This window comes from Hipposideros armiger, unplaced genomic scaffold (genome assembly GCF_001890085.2).
Source record: "Hipposideros armiger isolate ML-2016 unplaced genomic scaffold, ASM189008v1 scaffold_46, whole genome shotgun sequence".
NCBI classification, from domain to species: domain Eukaryota; kingdom Metazoa; phylum Chordata; class Mammalia; order Chiroptera; family Hipposideridae; genus Hipposideros; species Hipposideros armiger.
Window position 1 is genome coordinate 3,682,618 of NW_017731396.1, and position 15,353 is coordinate 3,697,970.

Sequence of the window (15,353 nt, forward strand, 5' to 3'; positions counted from 1 at the left end):
TACCAGGGAGTTCAGAGGCACCAGGCAGAGCCCATAAAGCACCCGGTGCCTGGTAGCTGACAGGCCGCCCGGCCTCGAAACACATTACTCACGGGTGGGGAAGGGCTGCCAGGGCTGCCTGGCCCTGGGGACTGCCCCCCACAAGGCAGGACAAGCAACTCCGAGACCTGTGCCGTGGGCACTGGAACCTCTGGTCCCCTTGAGCCCAGGGCAGGGGAGCGGGGGTTGGCCCTGCCCAGGTGAGGAGATGGAACTGTTCCAGCCACCCCAACCCCTTAGTCCCCAGAGATCAGAGATGAGGGCCCCAGGTGCAGCTACAGGAGCCCCCCTTTCCCCCTCAGAACTGGCAGGAGCTCTGGCCTTCCCAGCCTTTGGAGGGAATGATGAGATTCCTGCCATAACAGGCCCCTTCTCCCAGGGCCCTCCCTTCATTCGATTTCTGAAGCTGGCTGATTTGAATATTTATAAATATCAGTAAATTATTTATTGTAGCAATCTGCTGCACCATTTTACCCATTGCAGTTAACACTTTAGGAGGCTCTGTGTTATGGGAACCAGGAGCCGGGGTGAGGAGGAGATGGGTGGGGAGGCCGGGGACTTCCTAGAGCCCTCCCAGGAGCCTTAATGGGACATCATGGTGGCCAGCACCTGTCTGAGCCCCTGTCTCCGTGAACTCAGGCTCCAGGATCAGTTTCCTCCCCTATCAAATGGGACAATGACAGCACCTGCTGCACTGGCTCATTATGAGGCATCATGAGATAGTGCCCGAAAACGTGCGTGGACAGTCCAGTCTTGTCCCTCCTATTCTCCACCCTGAGCAGGATCTGCTCAGGTCGGAGGGGAGAGCTGCCTGCTAGGGAGCTTGTTGAGTTTGGAGCCCTGGGAGGGAAGGTTCAGACCCTGGGAGCCGAGGAGGGGCTATTTGTTGCTGAGAGGGCAGCCTGCCCCCAGCCCAGCCCTCCAGCCTCTCTTTTCTCCCCTACCTTTTCTGGCCAGGTAAGGTTTCCTGGCTTTAGGACCTCATGCCTAGATGTGGCACCACACTTGCCAGTCTGACCCCTCCCAGGGCTCAGCTGCCTTTTCCCAGGTCCTTGCTTGCCAGGCCCGGGGCTTGGCACCAATAGGCACTCTCTCACCTTACAGTCCTGTAACCCTTTCACAGGGAGAAAGCTTGCCCAGGGCCCGGAGCTAGCAAGGGGAAGAGCCAGGCATGAACTCACAACTGCCTGACACCAGAGGCCAGGCCATAACCATGGTGCTGTGCCACCTCCCAGGGCTCACCCTAGCCGGCCCAGAGCCACTGGGCCAGAGGCTGGAGGCCGGGAGAGCCCTTGGGCTCGCTGCCTGAGTGCAGGTACCAGCCCGCTCCTGTTCCCAGGCCTGGCCGGCCCCCTGCAGCTGCCCCGCCCCTCATCTCTGCTGGGGCGCTCATCCCTGGGTAAGCGGCATGGGAGTTCCCTCCCCTTCCACCCTCCAGCCCAAGCCTGCCTCCTGGGCAGTATTGTTCCCAGAGGAAGTGTCCAGTGTAAATAGAGCAGCGGGCAGGCTGGTGGCGGGAAGGAGATGAAAGGGGCAGTGACAGGGCCAGGGACGGATGGCTTCCTCCCATTGAGGCCCGGCCACGGTGTTTATATTTTAGGGAAGAAAGTCAGGGAATGTTTACATGGACAGGAGCCTGGGGTCAGTGCATGAGCGGGGTAGTCTGCAGGTCCCAGGGCCCTGATGGATAGGGAGGGGAGAAAGGGTCACAGGGCGGATGGAAGGCGGGGCGGGCAGGCGGGCAACTTGGACCGCAGCCCTTACACCCCGCTGTCCGCCACCCCAGCCTCGCACGCGCTCCCACTTATGATGAGGAAGACCGGCCTCTGCCTCCTGCCCTGCACCCCTGGCCCTCACGCCTGCCTTCTCCACCTCCACCCCTGGGACCAGCAGTGGAGTCAGAGGGAGGGCAACATCTGGAAGGCAGGTGGGCTGGGGCAGAGCAGCAGCTGGAGGGCAGGTGGAGGGGACGTAGGCGGAGCACAGGGACCTGCAGGCTGGGAGTGAGCCCTGGGTGCACAGCTGCATCGCAGCTGGTGGGGGCCCAGGAGGGACCAAGCCAGGCACACAGCCGAGATCAGGAGAGGGTGGGCTGGGCTGGGTGGGCCCCACTGCCAGGAGGCTCCAGGATGGGTGGGGGCCCACAGAGGGGGGGTGTCACCAGCAGCAAGTGCAGCCCTGGGAGCTTCTGCTTCCCTCTTCCTTGGGATAAATATTTATAGATTCATTCGCCGTCTGCCATACACACTTGGCTGCTTACCTCCTAGTAAAAATAGAGCAGGCTCTCCCACCCCCACCCTTCCCTTCCCCACCAGGGCAGGGGACAAAAGGGGCCAGATAAGGCCTGTTCCCCATAGGCCTGCTGGAGAAAACTTGGTGTCACAGAGCCTGGCGGCTGCCCCGCAGGCTGGGTGAGATGTGTAACTAGGGGTTCCATCACTGAACTTTGAGAAGGAGCCCCATGTTGGTGCTTGGAGACTTGGGTGTCGGCAGCACGGACTTGGAGACTAGGACAAACATGGGTAGAGTGGGCATCCGGCTTGGGCAAGGGTGGGGCCCAGCACAGCCAGGGCCCCAGGACTGCGAGGATTGGAGTGAGCCAGAGCAGACCCTTCTCGGATGCTGGGCTGGGCTGGGATCACTGGGCCCCCTCTGGGCCAAGTGACACCGGCAGCTGGCTGCAAGGCCAGGATCTGGGGTCACTGGGCATTGTCTATATCGGGGACAACTATCCATGTGTACAAGCGAAGTCTACCTGTGGAGTGAGGTCCCCTGGCAGGCACAGGTATGGCCATCCCTGTCAGTCTATGGCTTCCAGGGGCTCTCTCAGTGGGCTTCCAGGTGTGTGGGTTTTTAGGGTGTGATCCATTAGCGTGAAGCCCCCTCTGACCGTGGACCTGGGAGCAGAGCCCCTGCCCTCACTTAGCCTTTTGATCTATGTGGAGACTTGGACGTGCCTACTCCTCTGCTGAAGGACGCGTGAGGGAGCCCTGCCATCGAGAAGGTTCGACAGGGCTCCCTGTGCAGAGTCCGTGTGAGTTGAGGCTGTCTGCCATGGGCACCGCCCTACCCTGGCCCCACCAAATGGGTGGATGGACAGATGGACGGACGGACAGACAGATACACACATAAACGTGTGTGTGTGTCTGCCCTTGTTGGCCTCGTGGCAGGCCTCTGGCTGTTGGTGAGCGGGCTTGCCGTGTGCCCCCCCAGACCCCTGCGTGGCCCGCCCTGCAGCCGTGAGGGACGCAGCTAGCACTCAGCGTTTCGGGCCGTTCACGTTGGGCTGTCATGTTCAGGGATTGGGCACTGCGCCTGTGGCTTCTGGGCTTCCCGTTGGGGATTTGAGGAATCCCAACCTAGTCCATCTGCGGCTTCTCAGGACTGGAAAGTGTGCTTCCCAGGACCAGCCAGGCCTTCCAGGGCTGCAGGAGCTGGGCGAGGCGGAGAAGGCTGTGAGGGGCTCCGGCAGGGACGCGTGCCCCTCAGAGGGCCTGGAGAAAGGGAAGGTGATAGGAAATGGCCAGAGGACACAAGAGAGTGTCTGTGAGGGAGCCAGGAGGCCCCTGACAAGGAGAAGTGAAGGCCTTCGGGGAGGCCCCGAATGGCTGGAGAAAAGACCTCAAGGCTCTCGGTGAGCACTGGGCACAGGAACTGCTGGGGATGCGATGCTCAGGCGGGGATGGGTGCCAGCCAGTGCTGCTGGGACAGTACGGCAAGAGCTGGCACAGGCTGCTTGCTCCCTGGCCCTCAGCTGAGGGCACGCAGGCTGAGGAGCTGGTTGTGGTGCAAAGCTAGCAGGTGACAGAGCCTGCCTCCACGTGTGAGCGTCTCACCCACAACATGGCCTGTGTGCCTCCGTGTCCTTGTGTGCCAGAGGTCCCGCTGCCTCCTTCATACTAACTGGGGCACGGCCGGCCTGCCTCTAGAATGGTGTTCTAGGGCCCAAACAAGCGTAGAAAATGCTTCCAGGAACAAGGTGCTGGGAAGAAGCTGCCCCTTGTGTTTGAAGAGTCATTCATTCGTTCATTCATTCATTCATTCGTTCATTTCCAGCTATTTCTTGAACCACCTAGTACATGCCTGGCTTGGTGCCCTGCTCTGGGATAGAGGGATGGGCAAGCTGGGTCCCCCTGAGCTCACCGTCTAGTGAGAGTTCAAACATGCCCTGGGTAGTGTCAGGGCAGTGGGACAGGACCGTGATTGGGAAGGCCTCTGGCTTGGGGGATGCAGGGGCAGAGCCCCTGCCCCTGGCTGCTGAGGTGGGGGGCCGTGCCTGGCACACACACCTCTGACCTCTGTCTCCATCCTGTAGCTGAAGGCACCCGGTGCACCGACCCGCCCACAGGCAAGCCCGCGATGGCGGCGAAGCGCAAAGGTGGCCTGAAGCTCAACGCCATCTGCGCCAAGCTGAGCCGCCAGGTGGTCGTGGAGAAGGGAGCGGAGGCTGGCTCCCACACCGAGGGCAGCCCACTGAGGCCTCAGGACAAAGAGCGCGGCGGCCCTGAGTCAGGGGTGGCCCGGGCCCCTCGCAGCGAAGAAGACAAGAGGCGGGCGGTGATCGAGAAGTGGGTCAACGGGGAGTACAGTGAGGAGCCGGCACCCACGCCTGTGCTGGGGCGCAGCGCCCGCGAGGGCCTGGAGCTGCCGCCCGAGGGCGTCTACATGGTGCAGCCCCAGGCCTGCAGTGATGAGGAGGACCACGGCGAGGAGCTCCCCAAGGATGGCAGCGCAGGGGAGAAGAGCACAGACAGGGCGGCCTCCAAGGACGACAGTGGCCCCAGTGCCAAGCAGGCTTCAGGTGGGTGTCTGAAGTGTGATGGGACATAACCTGGTGAGGGGGCCTAGCAGGGCGGGGTGAGGTGTGTACACGGAACACGCCCACGTCCCTCATTCTTGCTCCAAATACTGGCGCCTCATTCCAATCCCGTGAGGACTCCTGAGGAGGGTGGGCTGGGACCAAGCTAATGCCTGGAACGGGGAGACTGGTTGGGCAGGGGTGGGGGAGAAGCACCAGGAGTGAGACGGGAAGGGTCTGAGAAGGCAACTTCCCAAGTGTGTGAGCAGGTCTGGGGCGGGGGGCTGCCCAACACATGACAGGTCTTCAGGAAGCAACAGATGGAGGGATGGAGGGGTGAATGGACAGACAGACAGACAGTGTAGACAACTGTCGACACACACCTGCGTAGGGAGGAGCGTGGTACCAGACAGGACGTGCGTCTGGGGAGTGACAGCGCCATGAACCCCACGAGCTCGCTGTCTGCAAAGGCTCTTTCTTAGGGAGTTTTCTTTGAGAAGCTCTAGGATAGGCCTGTTCTCCCACCCTCCCTGGTTCTCCCCGAAGTCTTCCCCACCGTCTCACCACCTGCCCTCTCCTTCCCAGGGATCCCGGCTGTCCTCAGCAGGACCTCTCGGGCAAGGCACCGGGCCACAGGATGGCCCAGCCCGGATATCCCATTACATCCACCTGCCCCGGACACGGTCCTCTGGCTGACCTCTTTTCCACGAGGTGGCTGAGGCCCGGCTTTTCTAGTGTCTCCTTGTCCTTAGACTCACTGCTGCTCCGGGGAGAGAGGACCTGGGGTTCGAGGTGGGAGGGCGGTCACCCCTAGGACTGGAGCCCCGGGGTCTGGGGTCTTTTCTCAGCTCCCCAGCCTCCTTCCCAGGCCTGTGCCTGATGCCCAAGCCTCCCCTGCAGTGAGGGGCGCATCTCCTCCCTGCACGGGGAGCCCTGTGCAGCCACATAATTATGCATATAAGATATAAACAGAGCTGTTTAATTATCCTTCGCCACATCAGTGACAGAGTAATTAACAAACATTGCAAGATCAATGAGGAAAAGTGTGACCTTCAGTTTCCTCTGATAGGAAAAGCCCTTGCCGTTCCCAGACACAAGGTGATTGTGCGGGGCCTGAGGAGATGGGAGGGACAGGGACAAGGGCAAGGGCCACTGTGCCTTCAGTGCTCCAGCCCCTCCTATGCCCAGCTCTGCCCTGGACTCCTGACCCCTGCTTCCTCTCCTCTGGGGGAGTGCCGAGCTAAGATGGCAGGAGGCAGGGCTGGAAATACCAGTGGCCTCATGGCCCCAGGCCTTACCCCTCTGGTTTGAGGCCCAGTGGGACTGCAGTGTGACACCTGGGAAGACCTGCTCAGCCCTGGGCCCTGGAGAGAGCCAGCAGGAGCCCTAGCCACCCACTGTGGGCTCGGTCCTCGGGCCACCTTCTCTGGGCCCTGGGACTGAGGAATGTGCGCCTGTGGGCTGCCCACAGGACCCCTGCCTGGCCCCCTCCCTGCTCTAAGCCGCCTGCCCTTCAAAGCCTTCTGTTTCTCTGCCATATATAGCGAGGGCTCAGCTGCCTCCAGCTATTTTTAGCCCCTTTCCCTGGTCCCTGAGCCACTGAATCTAGCAGCCAGAGCCCACTCCTCCCGGGCTGGGCCTCAGCCCCGAGTAGCTTGAGATCAGAAGAGCAGCCCACTGGCTGCTGCCCGCCCCCCCCACCCAAGGGGAATAGCTGTCTGTTGGCTCCTCGAGTCACTGCCCACCCCAGGTGCCAGGTGCTACCCATGACTGTCTTCTCCTCACCTAGTGGGGCCCCAGTTTTCCTAGGACTGCCCAGCCCTGCTCTATGAGACAACCTCCAGGTGTGGTCTGAGAATACCAGACTTGGCAGGTTGGGGTGGGGGTTGGGAGGAGACCCCCCATCACATCCCCTGCCCTGCTGGAATCCTGAGTCTCTCTTTGGCCTCACCTTCCCCTGGCTGTGCTGTTAGGACCGCCAGCCTGGGGTCCTGCCGCTCTGAGTGTGTCCGGGTGTGCTGGCTCTGACACGAGTAGAGAGAACATGCATTTCTCCTGGGGCCTGTGTGGGTCTCACCCTCCGTGTGCACCCACCTGATTTAGGCCAGAGCACATAGTAGGTGTTCAGACAGTGTTCAGTGTATGCTGGGGAGTCACACGTCTGCTGGGGTGGGAGGTGGTGTATGGAAGGAGGGGCACCTCCAGAGAAAAACCCCAGGCAGAATGGCACCATCTGGCCCCCCGCCATCCTGAGACCAGTCTTGGGGAGCTAAGCGTGGGGTTCAGGTTGCTTGTGTACATGTGTGTGTCTGTAGAATTGGGAAGGTGTGGGCATGAGCCTGATTGTGAGTGTGTGTGCGTATGCATCCCTATGGGGAGGCTGCTCCAGGGCTCTCAGTGTGCCCTGGAGTGGACACAGGTGGGGCAGGTGGATGGGTCACACTCGGGCCTGCTGCCCTGGGCCAGCGGGCCAGCCTCTCTGGCCCTGACTGTCCTCAGGGTGGCCCACCCTTGTGCATGAGCACAAGGGACCAGAGAATGACAGGGGAGGTTTGAAGGACTCTCCCATCATAAATCTTGGCTGGGGTGGGAGGGACTTGGCAGGGTCTCTGCCCACCTCAGCGCTGTCTGGAGTCTGGGTGGGGCCAAGAGGCCAGGTCCTGGGGAGGCTTGGGGTGAGCCCTCCTCCTCCCAGGGTAAGGGGCCTGTGTGTCCACTTGTGGGGATCAGGGAGGGTCCTCCAGGCAGTCTCAGCCAGGCCCACCCCAGCCCCTCACACTGTGGGTTGCTCAGCCCCATGCTGTCCCCCGACTGTCAGCCATAGGCCCACACCGCTACCTGTCCCAGCCCCGTGTTCTCACCCCCACCAGAGGCAGGTTGGAATCTGGCCTTACTTCCAGTAAAATGACTTCTCTTTCATATTAGGCCAAGGCGAGAGAGCGGAGACATTTATGAAACTTTGTTTAATGTACTGAAAAGCCATCGGCCAGAACATTTAGGAAATTGATTTTCCTGGCATTGATGAACTCGTTTTATTTTACCCCAGTATTAATTACTTTTTTTTTAAACAAATTAATTTAAGAGTCGTAAAACCTAACAAGTGAGCCAAATGTCCATAGCTCATGTCCCACTCCGCCCCTCCCCACGCCGGCCCCCTCCCTCTTTGGGTGGGGGCTCCCAGGGTTGGGGGGTGGGCTCCTGTCCCTTGGCTCCCCTGCTCCCTCCCAGAGGTGACCGCCCATCCTCCCTGCTGTAGGAGAGGCCTCCTCGCTGCGGGAGTATGCGGCCTCCACCATGACCGAGTTCCTTGGCATGTTTGGCTACGACGACCAGAACACAAGGGACGAGCTGGCCAGGAAGATCAGCTTCGAGAAGCTGCATGCAGGCCCCACCCCCGAGGCGGCCACCTCGTCCATGCTGCCCGCCTCCGAGGACGCCCTCAGCAAGCGGGCGCGTTTCTCCAAGTACGAGGAGTACATCCGCAAGCTCAAGGCCGGCGAGCAGCTCTCCTGGCCGGCCCATGGCACCAAGACCGAGGAGCGGGTGGGCAAGGAGGCGGTGGGCCCCCTGCCTGGCCTGCGGCTGCCCAGCAGCACAGCGCACCTGGAGACCAAGGCCACCATCCTGCCCCTGCCATCACACAGCAGCGTCCCCATGCAGGGCCTGGTGGCCCGTGCCTCCAAGTACGACTTCTTCATCCAGAAACTGAAGACAGGTGAGAGCCTGCGGCCTCAGAACGGGAGCACCTACAAGAAGCCATCCAAGTACGACCTGGAGAACGTCAAGTACCTGCACCTCTTCAAGCCCGGGGAGGGCAGCCCCGACATGGGCGGGGCCATCGCCTTCAAGACAGGCAAAGTGGGACGCCCCTCCAAGTACGACGTCCGGGCCATCCAGAAGCCAGGCCCCGCCAAACTTCCGCCCACACCCAGCCTGGCTCCTGCTCCCCTCGCCAGCGTGCCCAGCGCTCCCAGTGCTCCCGGGCCAGGGCCCGAGCCACCTGCCTCCCTGCCCTTCAACACTCCTGAGTACCTGAAGTCGACCTTCTCCAAAACAGACTCCATCACCACGGGGACCGTCTCCACTGTCAAGTAAGACACGCCCCACCCCCATGCCAGTCCTGAGCAGGGCTGGAGTAGCCAGGAGGCCCACTGCCCTGCCTGCCTTGGAAGCTCATGCTTGTGGACACAACTCACACCGTATGCACATCTCCTATACACCCACGCCCATACATGCTTGGATTTCCACGCACATGCTTCCACACATGTGTGCACACATACACATACACACTGACCTTTCCGCCTGCATGATCGTTCACACCCAGGTTATGGGCCCACACACTACACATCTTGCTGTGCACACCGCACACACACTCTTATACACAGGGTGCCTTTATGCACATGTCTTCTGCTAACAGACATACCACGGGCTGCTGTCACCCCCATTTGCCTGTGATGGGCTTTCCCTGCCTGCCACCACAAGAGCCAAGTGCAGGTGTGTGGTCGGCTGGAAAAGCCCTACTCTGTGTTGGGGTTTCTGGAGTCCCAGCCATGACTCCCAGGTCCAGAGCCTGGGCCATGGGGAAGGCAGCAAGAGAAGATAGGAGGCTGGGGTGAGTGTGGGCACACTCAGCACCAACCCCTAGGCAATGGTGAAATGGTCACAGATCTTGTGGGGCTAAGTGAGACCCTCTTCTCCTGGAGACGGAGACAGGGCCACAGACCTGGGAGCAGATGTAGGGAGCCGCCCTCCGGCAGCCAGGGAGGCTTTCCCGACCTCCCAGCCACACTTGATTGGTGCTGCTTTTGCCCCTTCCCGTGGGGGCTCCCCCAGGGGTACCTGGTACCCCTCCTCAGCCAGCAGCTTCCTGACTCCTAGTGCGCAAGAGGGGCCATGCCCCAGCTTCCAAGGCCTCTGCCCAGTTGGACTCTAGGCCAGGCCCATGCCCAGGGTGGACCCATGTTGTGCCAGCTCAAGACAGTTCTGCCCTTGCTGGAGTTGAGCTAATTGAACCTGTGCCAGACTTCTGCCAAAGGACTTTCTCAGTCCCACCCTGAGTGCCTCAGAACAGCACAGAGCGAGGGAGAGAAGGGCCAGGGCCCCAGGGCAGGGAGCTGCCCCCACCGCCCCCGACGCTCCTGGGGCATGAGGCCACCCCCTGTCCGCTAATCGGCTGTGCCCTGTGTGTCTCTCGCCAGGAACGGATTGCCCACAGATAAACCAGCTGTCACTGAAGATGTAAACATTTACCAGAAATATATTGCCAGGTAGGCCCCTGGGGAGGAGACTGCCATGGAGAGAAGGTTGGCGGGGGGCATCAGGAATGCCTGGGGACGGTGGGACCATACGTCCATCTGACCGCTAGTGCCGAGGTGCCTGCTGCCTGCCCATCCCCACGCACTCCTGCCCTCAAATTCCCCCAAGGGACAGCCCTCCACCCTATCTCAGAGGCCCCGCCATCTTGATGTGATGCTGGCCGCAAGCCCTTAAGTAGCTTGTATCCCTGGCAGGACAGGGTACCTGAAGGGGCCCGATGGCAGGGCCCCGCCACAGGTGAGTGCAAGGTCCTGCTCCTCAGCTCACATGGAGCCTTGGGTGGGTGCGGGCCACTGTGGAACAGTTCCGGATGAGAAGAGGCTATGGCCTCAGTGTGCTCCCCCAGGCCAGTCCTTGACCCTCACCACCTGACTCCAGACCTGACCCTTTACATCCTTAAGGCAGTGGGATTGGCCGGTAAAGAACCTTCGCCTGAACAGATTCCCCCAAATCAGGCCCCGACTGCTAGTGCCTGATAGGGCAGCACATGGCAGGGGTCGCGCCCTGGCAGCTGTCTTTCTGCTGATCTTCCAGGCTCTTCCCGTCCCTTTCTCTGTCTCTACCTCCCTGTCCCTCTCTGTTTTTTTAGCTTTGCTCCGCTCTCTTTATTATTATTATTATCATTATTATTAGTGCCTCAGCAGATGGCCCTTTTGGCAGCTTCAGCTTAAATATTTATTTGCAAGTGGTTCTCCCCCTTACAAGGGGGTTTCCTCTCACTCTCCCGCAGCCTCATGCTATCCTGGCTGGGCGGGCAGGCTGAGCCTGCCACCTTCTCCACAGGTGTCATGGTGTGCTCTCCCCAGAGTGGCATTCCCCCAAGGCTGTGAGAACCACACCCTGCAGCATCGGGGCCTGGAGAAGGCACAGGGTATTCTGGGAGGTGGGCAGCGGCCAGGCAGCTGGGGCTCCAGGCTGCGGAGCTGGCTGGAGAGGGAGCTCCCTGCCACGGGAAACCAAACAGATGCTGCGCTTTAAAAATTCATAACTCTGCACTGTTTCAAGTGTCAGGAAAGCCCAGGACAGAGAGAGCCCTTTAATACCTCTGGGCAACAGAGGGCTGGCCCGGCCCGGCCAGGGTCCCCAGCCCCTGGCCCAGCGCTGGGTGGGGGTCAGGTGAGCTACACCTGCACAAAAGGCAGGTGGGCCACCTTTTCCCTGCTTTCACCGTCTCATCCCAGCCCAGCCCAGCCCAGGTGTCTTCCCCACCTCTGCTCTGATGTTCGGCTTGCCCCAGGTGCCAGGCTTCTGTGCCTCACCTGGCACTCGCAGCTCAATGGCTATAGGCTTCCTGATGGGCACAACCACTTGTCCTGGCCTTCTGCGGCCTCTGCCACTGCGCAGACCACGTCTGCCCCTCCACATCCCCACACAGGGCCCAGGGCCCCCTGAACTCCAGCACAGGTTTCCTCGGCTGCTCAGGCCAAGGCCCCTGGAAGGGTCCTCCCTGGGGCCGCCAGCCAGAAGGGTCTGAGCCTCCCTCCTCCCTGCAGGTTCTCGGGCAGTCAACACTGCGGCCATATCCACTGCGCCTACCAGTACCGTGAGCACTACCACTGCCTCGACCCTGAGTGCAACTACCAGGTAATGCCCTCGGGCACCTGCCCTGCTCCTGCTGCTGCCGGCACAGCGGCAGAAGAGCCTCTCAGAAGTGGGACGGGGTGCTCAGCTCTGCTCGGGCCACTGAACTTAACTCGGGCAGGCAGAAGCCCGGAAAAACCGCCAGCCTGTCCCCATTCCCAGATTCCTGCCCACAAGGCAGCTAGTGGGCCCTGGAGCCATCTACATCCCTGTGACAGGAATTCCAGTTCCCATTCAGTGACCCCACCATGCACCAAGGACTGTGCCAGACACCCCAGGCTCCTTGTCTGATTGACTCCTCCCAGTGTCCTTATGTGGTTGGCATTAGTGCTCCATTTTATAGATGATAACATTGAGATTTGGATAGATTGTCACTTATATTCAGAGCCACCCCCTGGTGAGCGCAGGACTAGTGAATGAGATGGGAGTGCAGGCAGTCTGCCCAGGGGCTGCTCCCTCGGTCTTGCAGGGAGCCCAGTCTGGCATAGCCCATAGGTGGCACTGGGTGAAATGAGTTGTCACTATCAGAGCCTCTACCTTAAAGAGTTGCTGGTCCAAGTCACCCTTTCTGCTCCTGGGCATGACTAGTGGGAGCCTGGGGGTGGGGGGTGAGGTCAGGGGAGGGTCTGTGGGTCTGCAACTTAGGGATTTGTTCCTTCCAAGGCCCAGTGTGCTGGCCTCGGGGCAGTCTGGGCTGCCTCGACCCCAAGCGGGGTTGTTTGTAGGGAGACCTGAGGGCCCTGGGGCCAGCGCCAGGCCCTGGTGCTCTTGGCCCTGCGGCGGGCTCGGGCTCCTGCCAACCTGGCGTGTCCCGGCAGAGGTTCACGAGCAAGCAGGACGTGATCCGGCACTACAACATGCACAAGAAGCGCGACAACTCCCTGCAGCACGGCTTCATGCGCTTCAGCCCGCTGGACGACTGCAGCGTCTACTACCACGGCTGCCACCTCAACGGGAAGAGCACCCACTACCACTGCATGCAGGTGCTGCCCTCACCCCCACCCCCACCCCCACCCCCGGCGCAGGGCTGCGGCACAGGGGCCCTCACTGACCAAAGCCTCCCTCTCCCCTGTCCCAGCACAGGGACGGCAAGCAAATGGAAAGTCCTGAGGGCTGAGGCATGGGCAGTGGCTGGTGGGCCAAGGTGGGGCCTTCCCCATGGCCATACTTGGTGTGGGCGAAATTCAGCGAGCTGTTTATACAGACCGACATTTTTCAGGCTTTAACACCAAGAGCAGCATTGCAAATGGTTCCTGAGGAGGTTTTTGTTTAATTCTTTGTTTTAATGCCACGCAGAGTCTGGGCTTTTTCAAGGTGTCAGGTCCAGGGGGAGCGACTTTGGGTTGCAAATAGCAGCCACTGTGCCTCCCCCGGCATTTGTCAGGGGGTTGTTATGGCCTCCGTGAAACAACCTGGGCCAGGAGGAGAGGGGGGCTCACTCTCTGGGCTCTGAGATGGTGCAGACACTGGCACGGCCCAGCCTTCAAGAGTGTTCAGATTCCACTGGTTTTTACTCAATATGGCAACGTTGCCTGCCTTGGCCCAGCTGGGGTGGGTGGGCAGGGCCCTGTGCCAGGAAACATCCACTAAGTGAGTCCCTGGGCTAAAGGTGACCACCAGGCCCCAGGGTCCAGCCCTACCCACCCTTGGGGGCTTTAGAGGTAGAGCCACAGATTGGGACTCCAAACCCACCTCCTATAGGACGGGGTTCCCATGCGAGTGCTGGGAGGTGTCCAGGGTCCCTGAAGACAATCCGACCCTGAGCACGGGCAGGGCCAGGCCCTAGGGGCCTGAGGGGTCTTAGAGGTTTTATACTGCGGTTCCTAAGTTAACCTTCTCGGTTCTCCTAGCTGGATGTTAACAGGTGCAAAAGCTCCCCTGACAGGGAGGGCAGGAGCCCAAGGCCCCTCGGTCCCAGCAGGACCCGGCAGAACAAGCCGCTCTGACCTTGGCCCGGAGGTGCCTGGCCTCAGCTCCCCTGACCGCCATTCTGGCCCCTGCAGGTGGGCTGTAACAAGGTGTATACAAGCACGTCAGATGTGATGACCCACGAGAACTTTCACAAGAAGAACACCCAGCTCATCAACGATGGCTTCCAGCGCTTCCGAGCCACCGAGGACTGTGGCACAGCCGACTGCCAGTTCTACGGGCAGAAGACCACACACTTCCACTGCAGGTACCTGGGAGGCCGGCCAGGGATAGACGGCAGGGAAACAGGCCCAAGGGATGGCTCAGGGCCCTGCCTCCTTGAGGGAGTAGGAACGGGAGTGGAGGGCTGCTTACAGGCCCCGCCTTAGTGTCCATCCTGGTCTTCCCTCAGAGGCTCAGCCCTCCTGGGGTCATGGTGGGAGCGGAGCAGGGCCTCCTCTTGGCCCCATGAGGCCCCATGACAAGCTCCCGGTGTCCCATCCAGGCGTCCTGGCTGCACGTTCACCTTCAAGAACAAGTGTGACATTGAGAAGCACAAGAGCTACCACATCAAGGACGACGCCTACGCCAAGGATGGCTTCAAGAAGTTCTACAAGTACGAGGAATGCAAGTACGAGGGCTGTGTGTACAGCAAGGCCACCAACCACTTCCATTGCATCCGCGCCGGCTGCGGCTTCACCTTCACCTCCACCAGCCAGATGACCTCGCACAAGCGCAAGCACGAGCGCCGACACATCCGCTCCTCGGGCGTGCTGGGCCTGCCGCCCTCGCTGCTGGGCGCCAAGGACACCGAGCACGAGGAGTCCAGCAACGACGACCTGGTGGACTTCTCTGCCCTGAGCAGCAAGAACTCCAGCCTCAGCGCCTCCCCCACCAGCCAGCAGTCCTCTGCCTCTCTGGCCACGGCCGCCGCCACCGCCGAGGCCGTGCCCAGTGCCACCAAGCCTCCCAACAGCAAGATCTCCGGGCTGCTGCCCCAGGGCCTGCCGGGCTCCATCCCCCTGGCGCTGGCCCTCTCCAACTCAGGCCTGCCCACCGCTGCACCCTACTTCCCCATCCTTCCAGGCCGCGGGAGCGCCTCGCTGCCTGTGGGTGCCCCTGGCCTCATGGGTGCCATGTCGTCTGGGGCAGCAGCCTCAGCAACCCCTGATACGCCTGCTCTGGCTGCCTCTGGAGCTGGCGACTCAGCCCCCGCGGCTGCCACCTCTGTCCCAGTGCCCCCCGCCTCCATCATGGAAAGGATCTCTGCGAGCAAGGGCCTCATCTCGCCCATGATGGCCAGGCTGGCCGCGGCCGCCCTCAAGCCCTCTGCCACCTTTGATCCAGGTGAGCAGGCTGGGCCCTGCCTAGGCAGCAAGCCCCTTACAGACCCTGGGAGCTCCCTGGCCTCAGGCTGCAGAGCAGAGTGGGGGGGTGTTTGGCTGCGGCATCTTGCTACTCCATGCACCCCAGTCCCTTGCCCCCCAGCCCCTCCTCTTTGCCTTGTCTCTGCCTCCACCCTGCTTAGTTTCTATTTGGGGCTCCTCATTCTAACCTGTGCACCCCAGGCAGCTCTTGCTTCTCTCTCCTCATCTGTGAAGTGGGGGGGCGATAATCCTGGCCTCATGGGGAGCCTGTGCTCCCAGGGCAGCTGCTAGCTGCCCCCTACCCTGGTCTTCTCAGCCTGCCACATCACAAGTCCAGCCCCTGT

At 61.1% G+C, this 15,353-nt stretch overlaps 1 protein-coding gene across 1 annotated transcript in view; it reads left to right on the plus strand.

The window, feature by feature from the left end:
* The first annotated feature begins 1,754 nt into the window (after positions 1-1,754).
* CASZ1 (castor zinc finger 1) overlaps positions 1,755-15,353 on the plus strand; it is a 30,259-nt gene continuing 16,660 nt past the window's right edge. The window contains exons 1-8 of the mRNA XM_019639832.1: positions 1,755-1,966; positions 4,355-4,840; positions 8,094-8,928; positions 10,036-10,104; positions 11,647-11,737; positions 12,553-12,717; positions 13,738-13,910; positions 14,148-14,989. Coding sequence (XP_019495377.1) covers positions 1,846-1,966; positions 4,355-4,840; positions 8,094-8,928; positions 10,036-10,104; positions 11,647-11,737; positions 12,553-12,717; positions 13,738-13,910; positions 14,148-14,989 — 2,782 coding nt within the window. The 5' untranslated portion in view covers positions 1,755-1,845. The remainder of the gene's footprint in view (positions 1,967-4,354; positions 4,841-8,093; positions 8,929-10,035; positions 10,105-11,646; positions 11,738-12,552; positions 12,718-13,737; positions 13,911-14,147; positions 14,990-15,353) is intronic.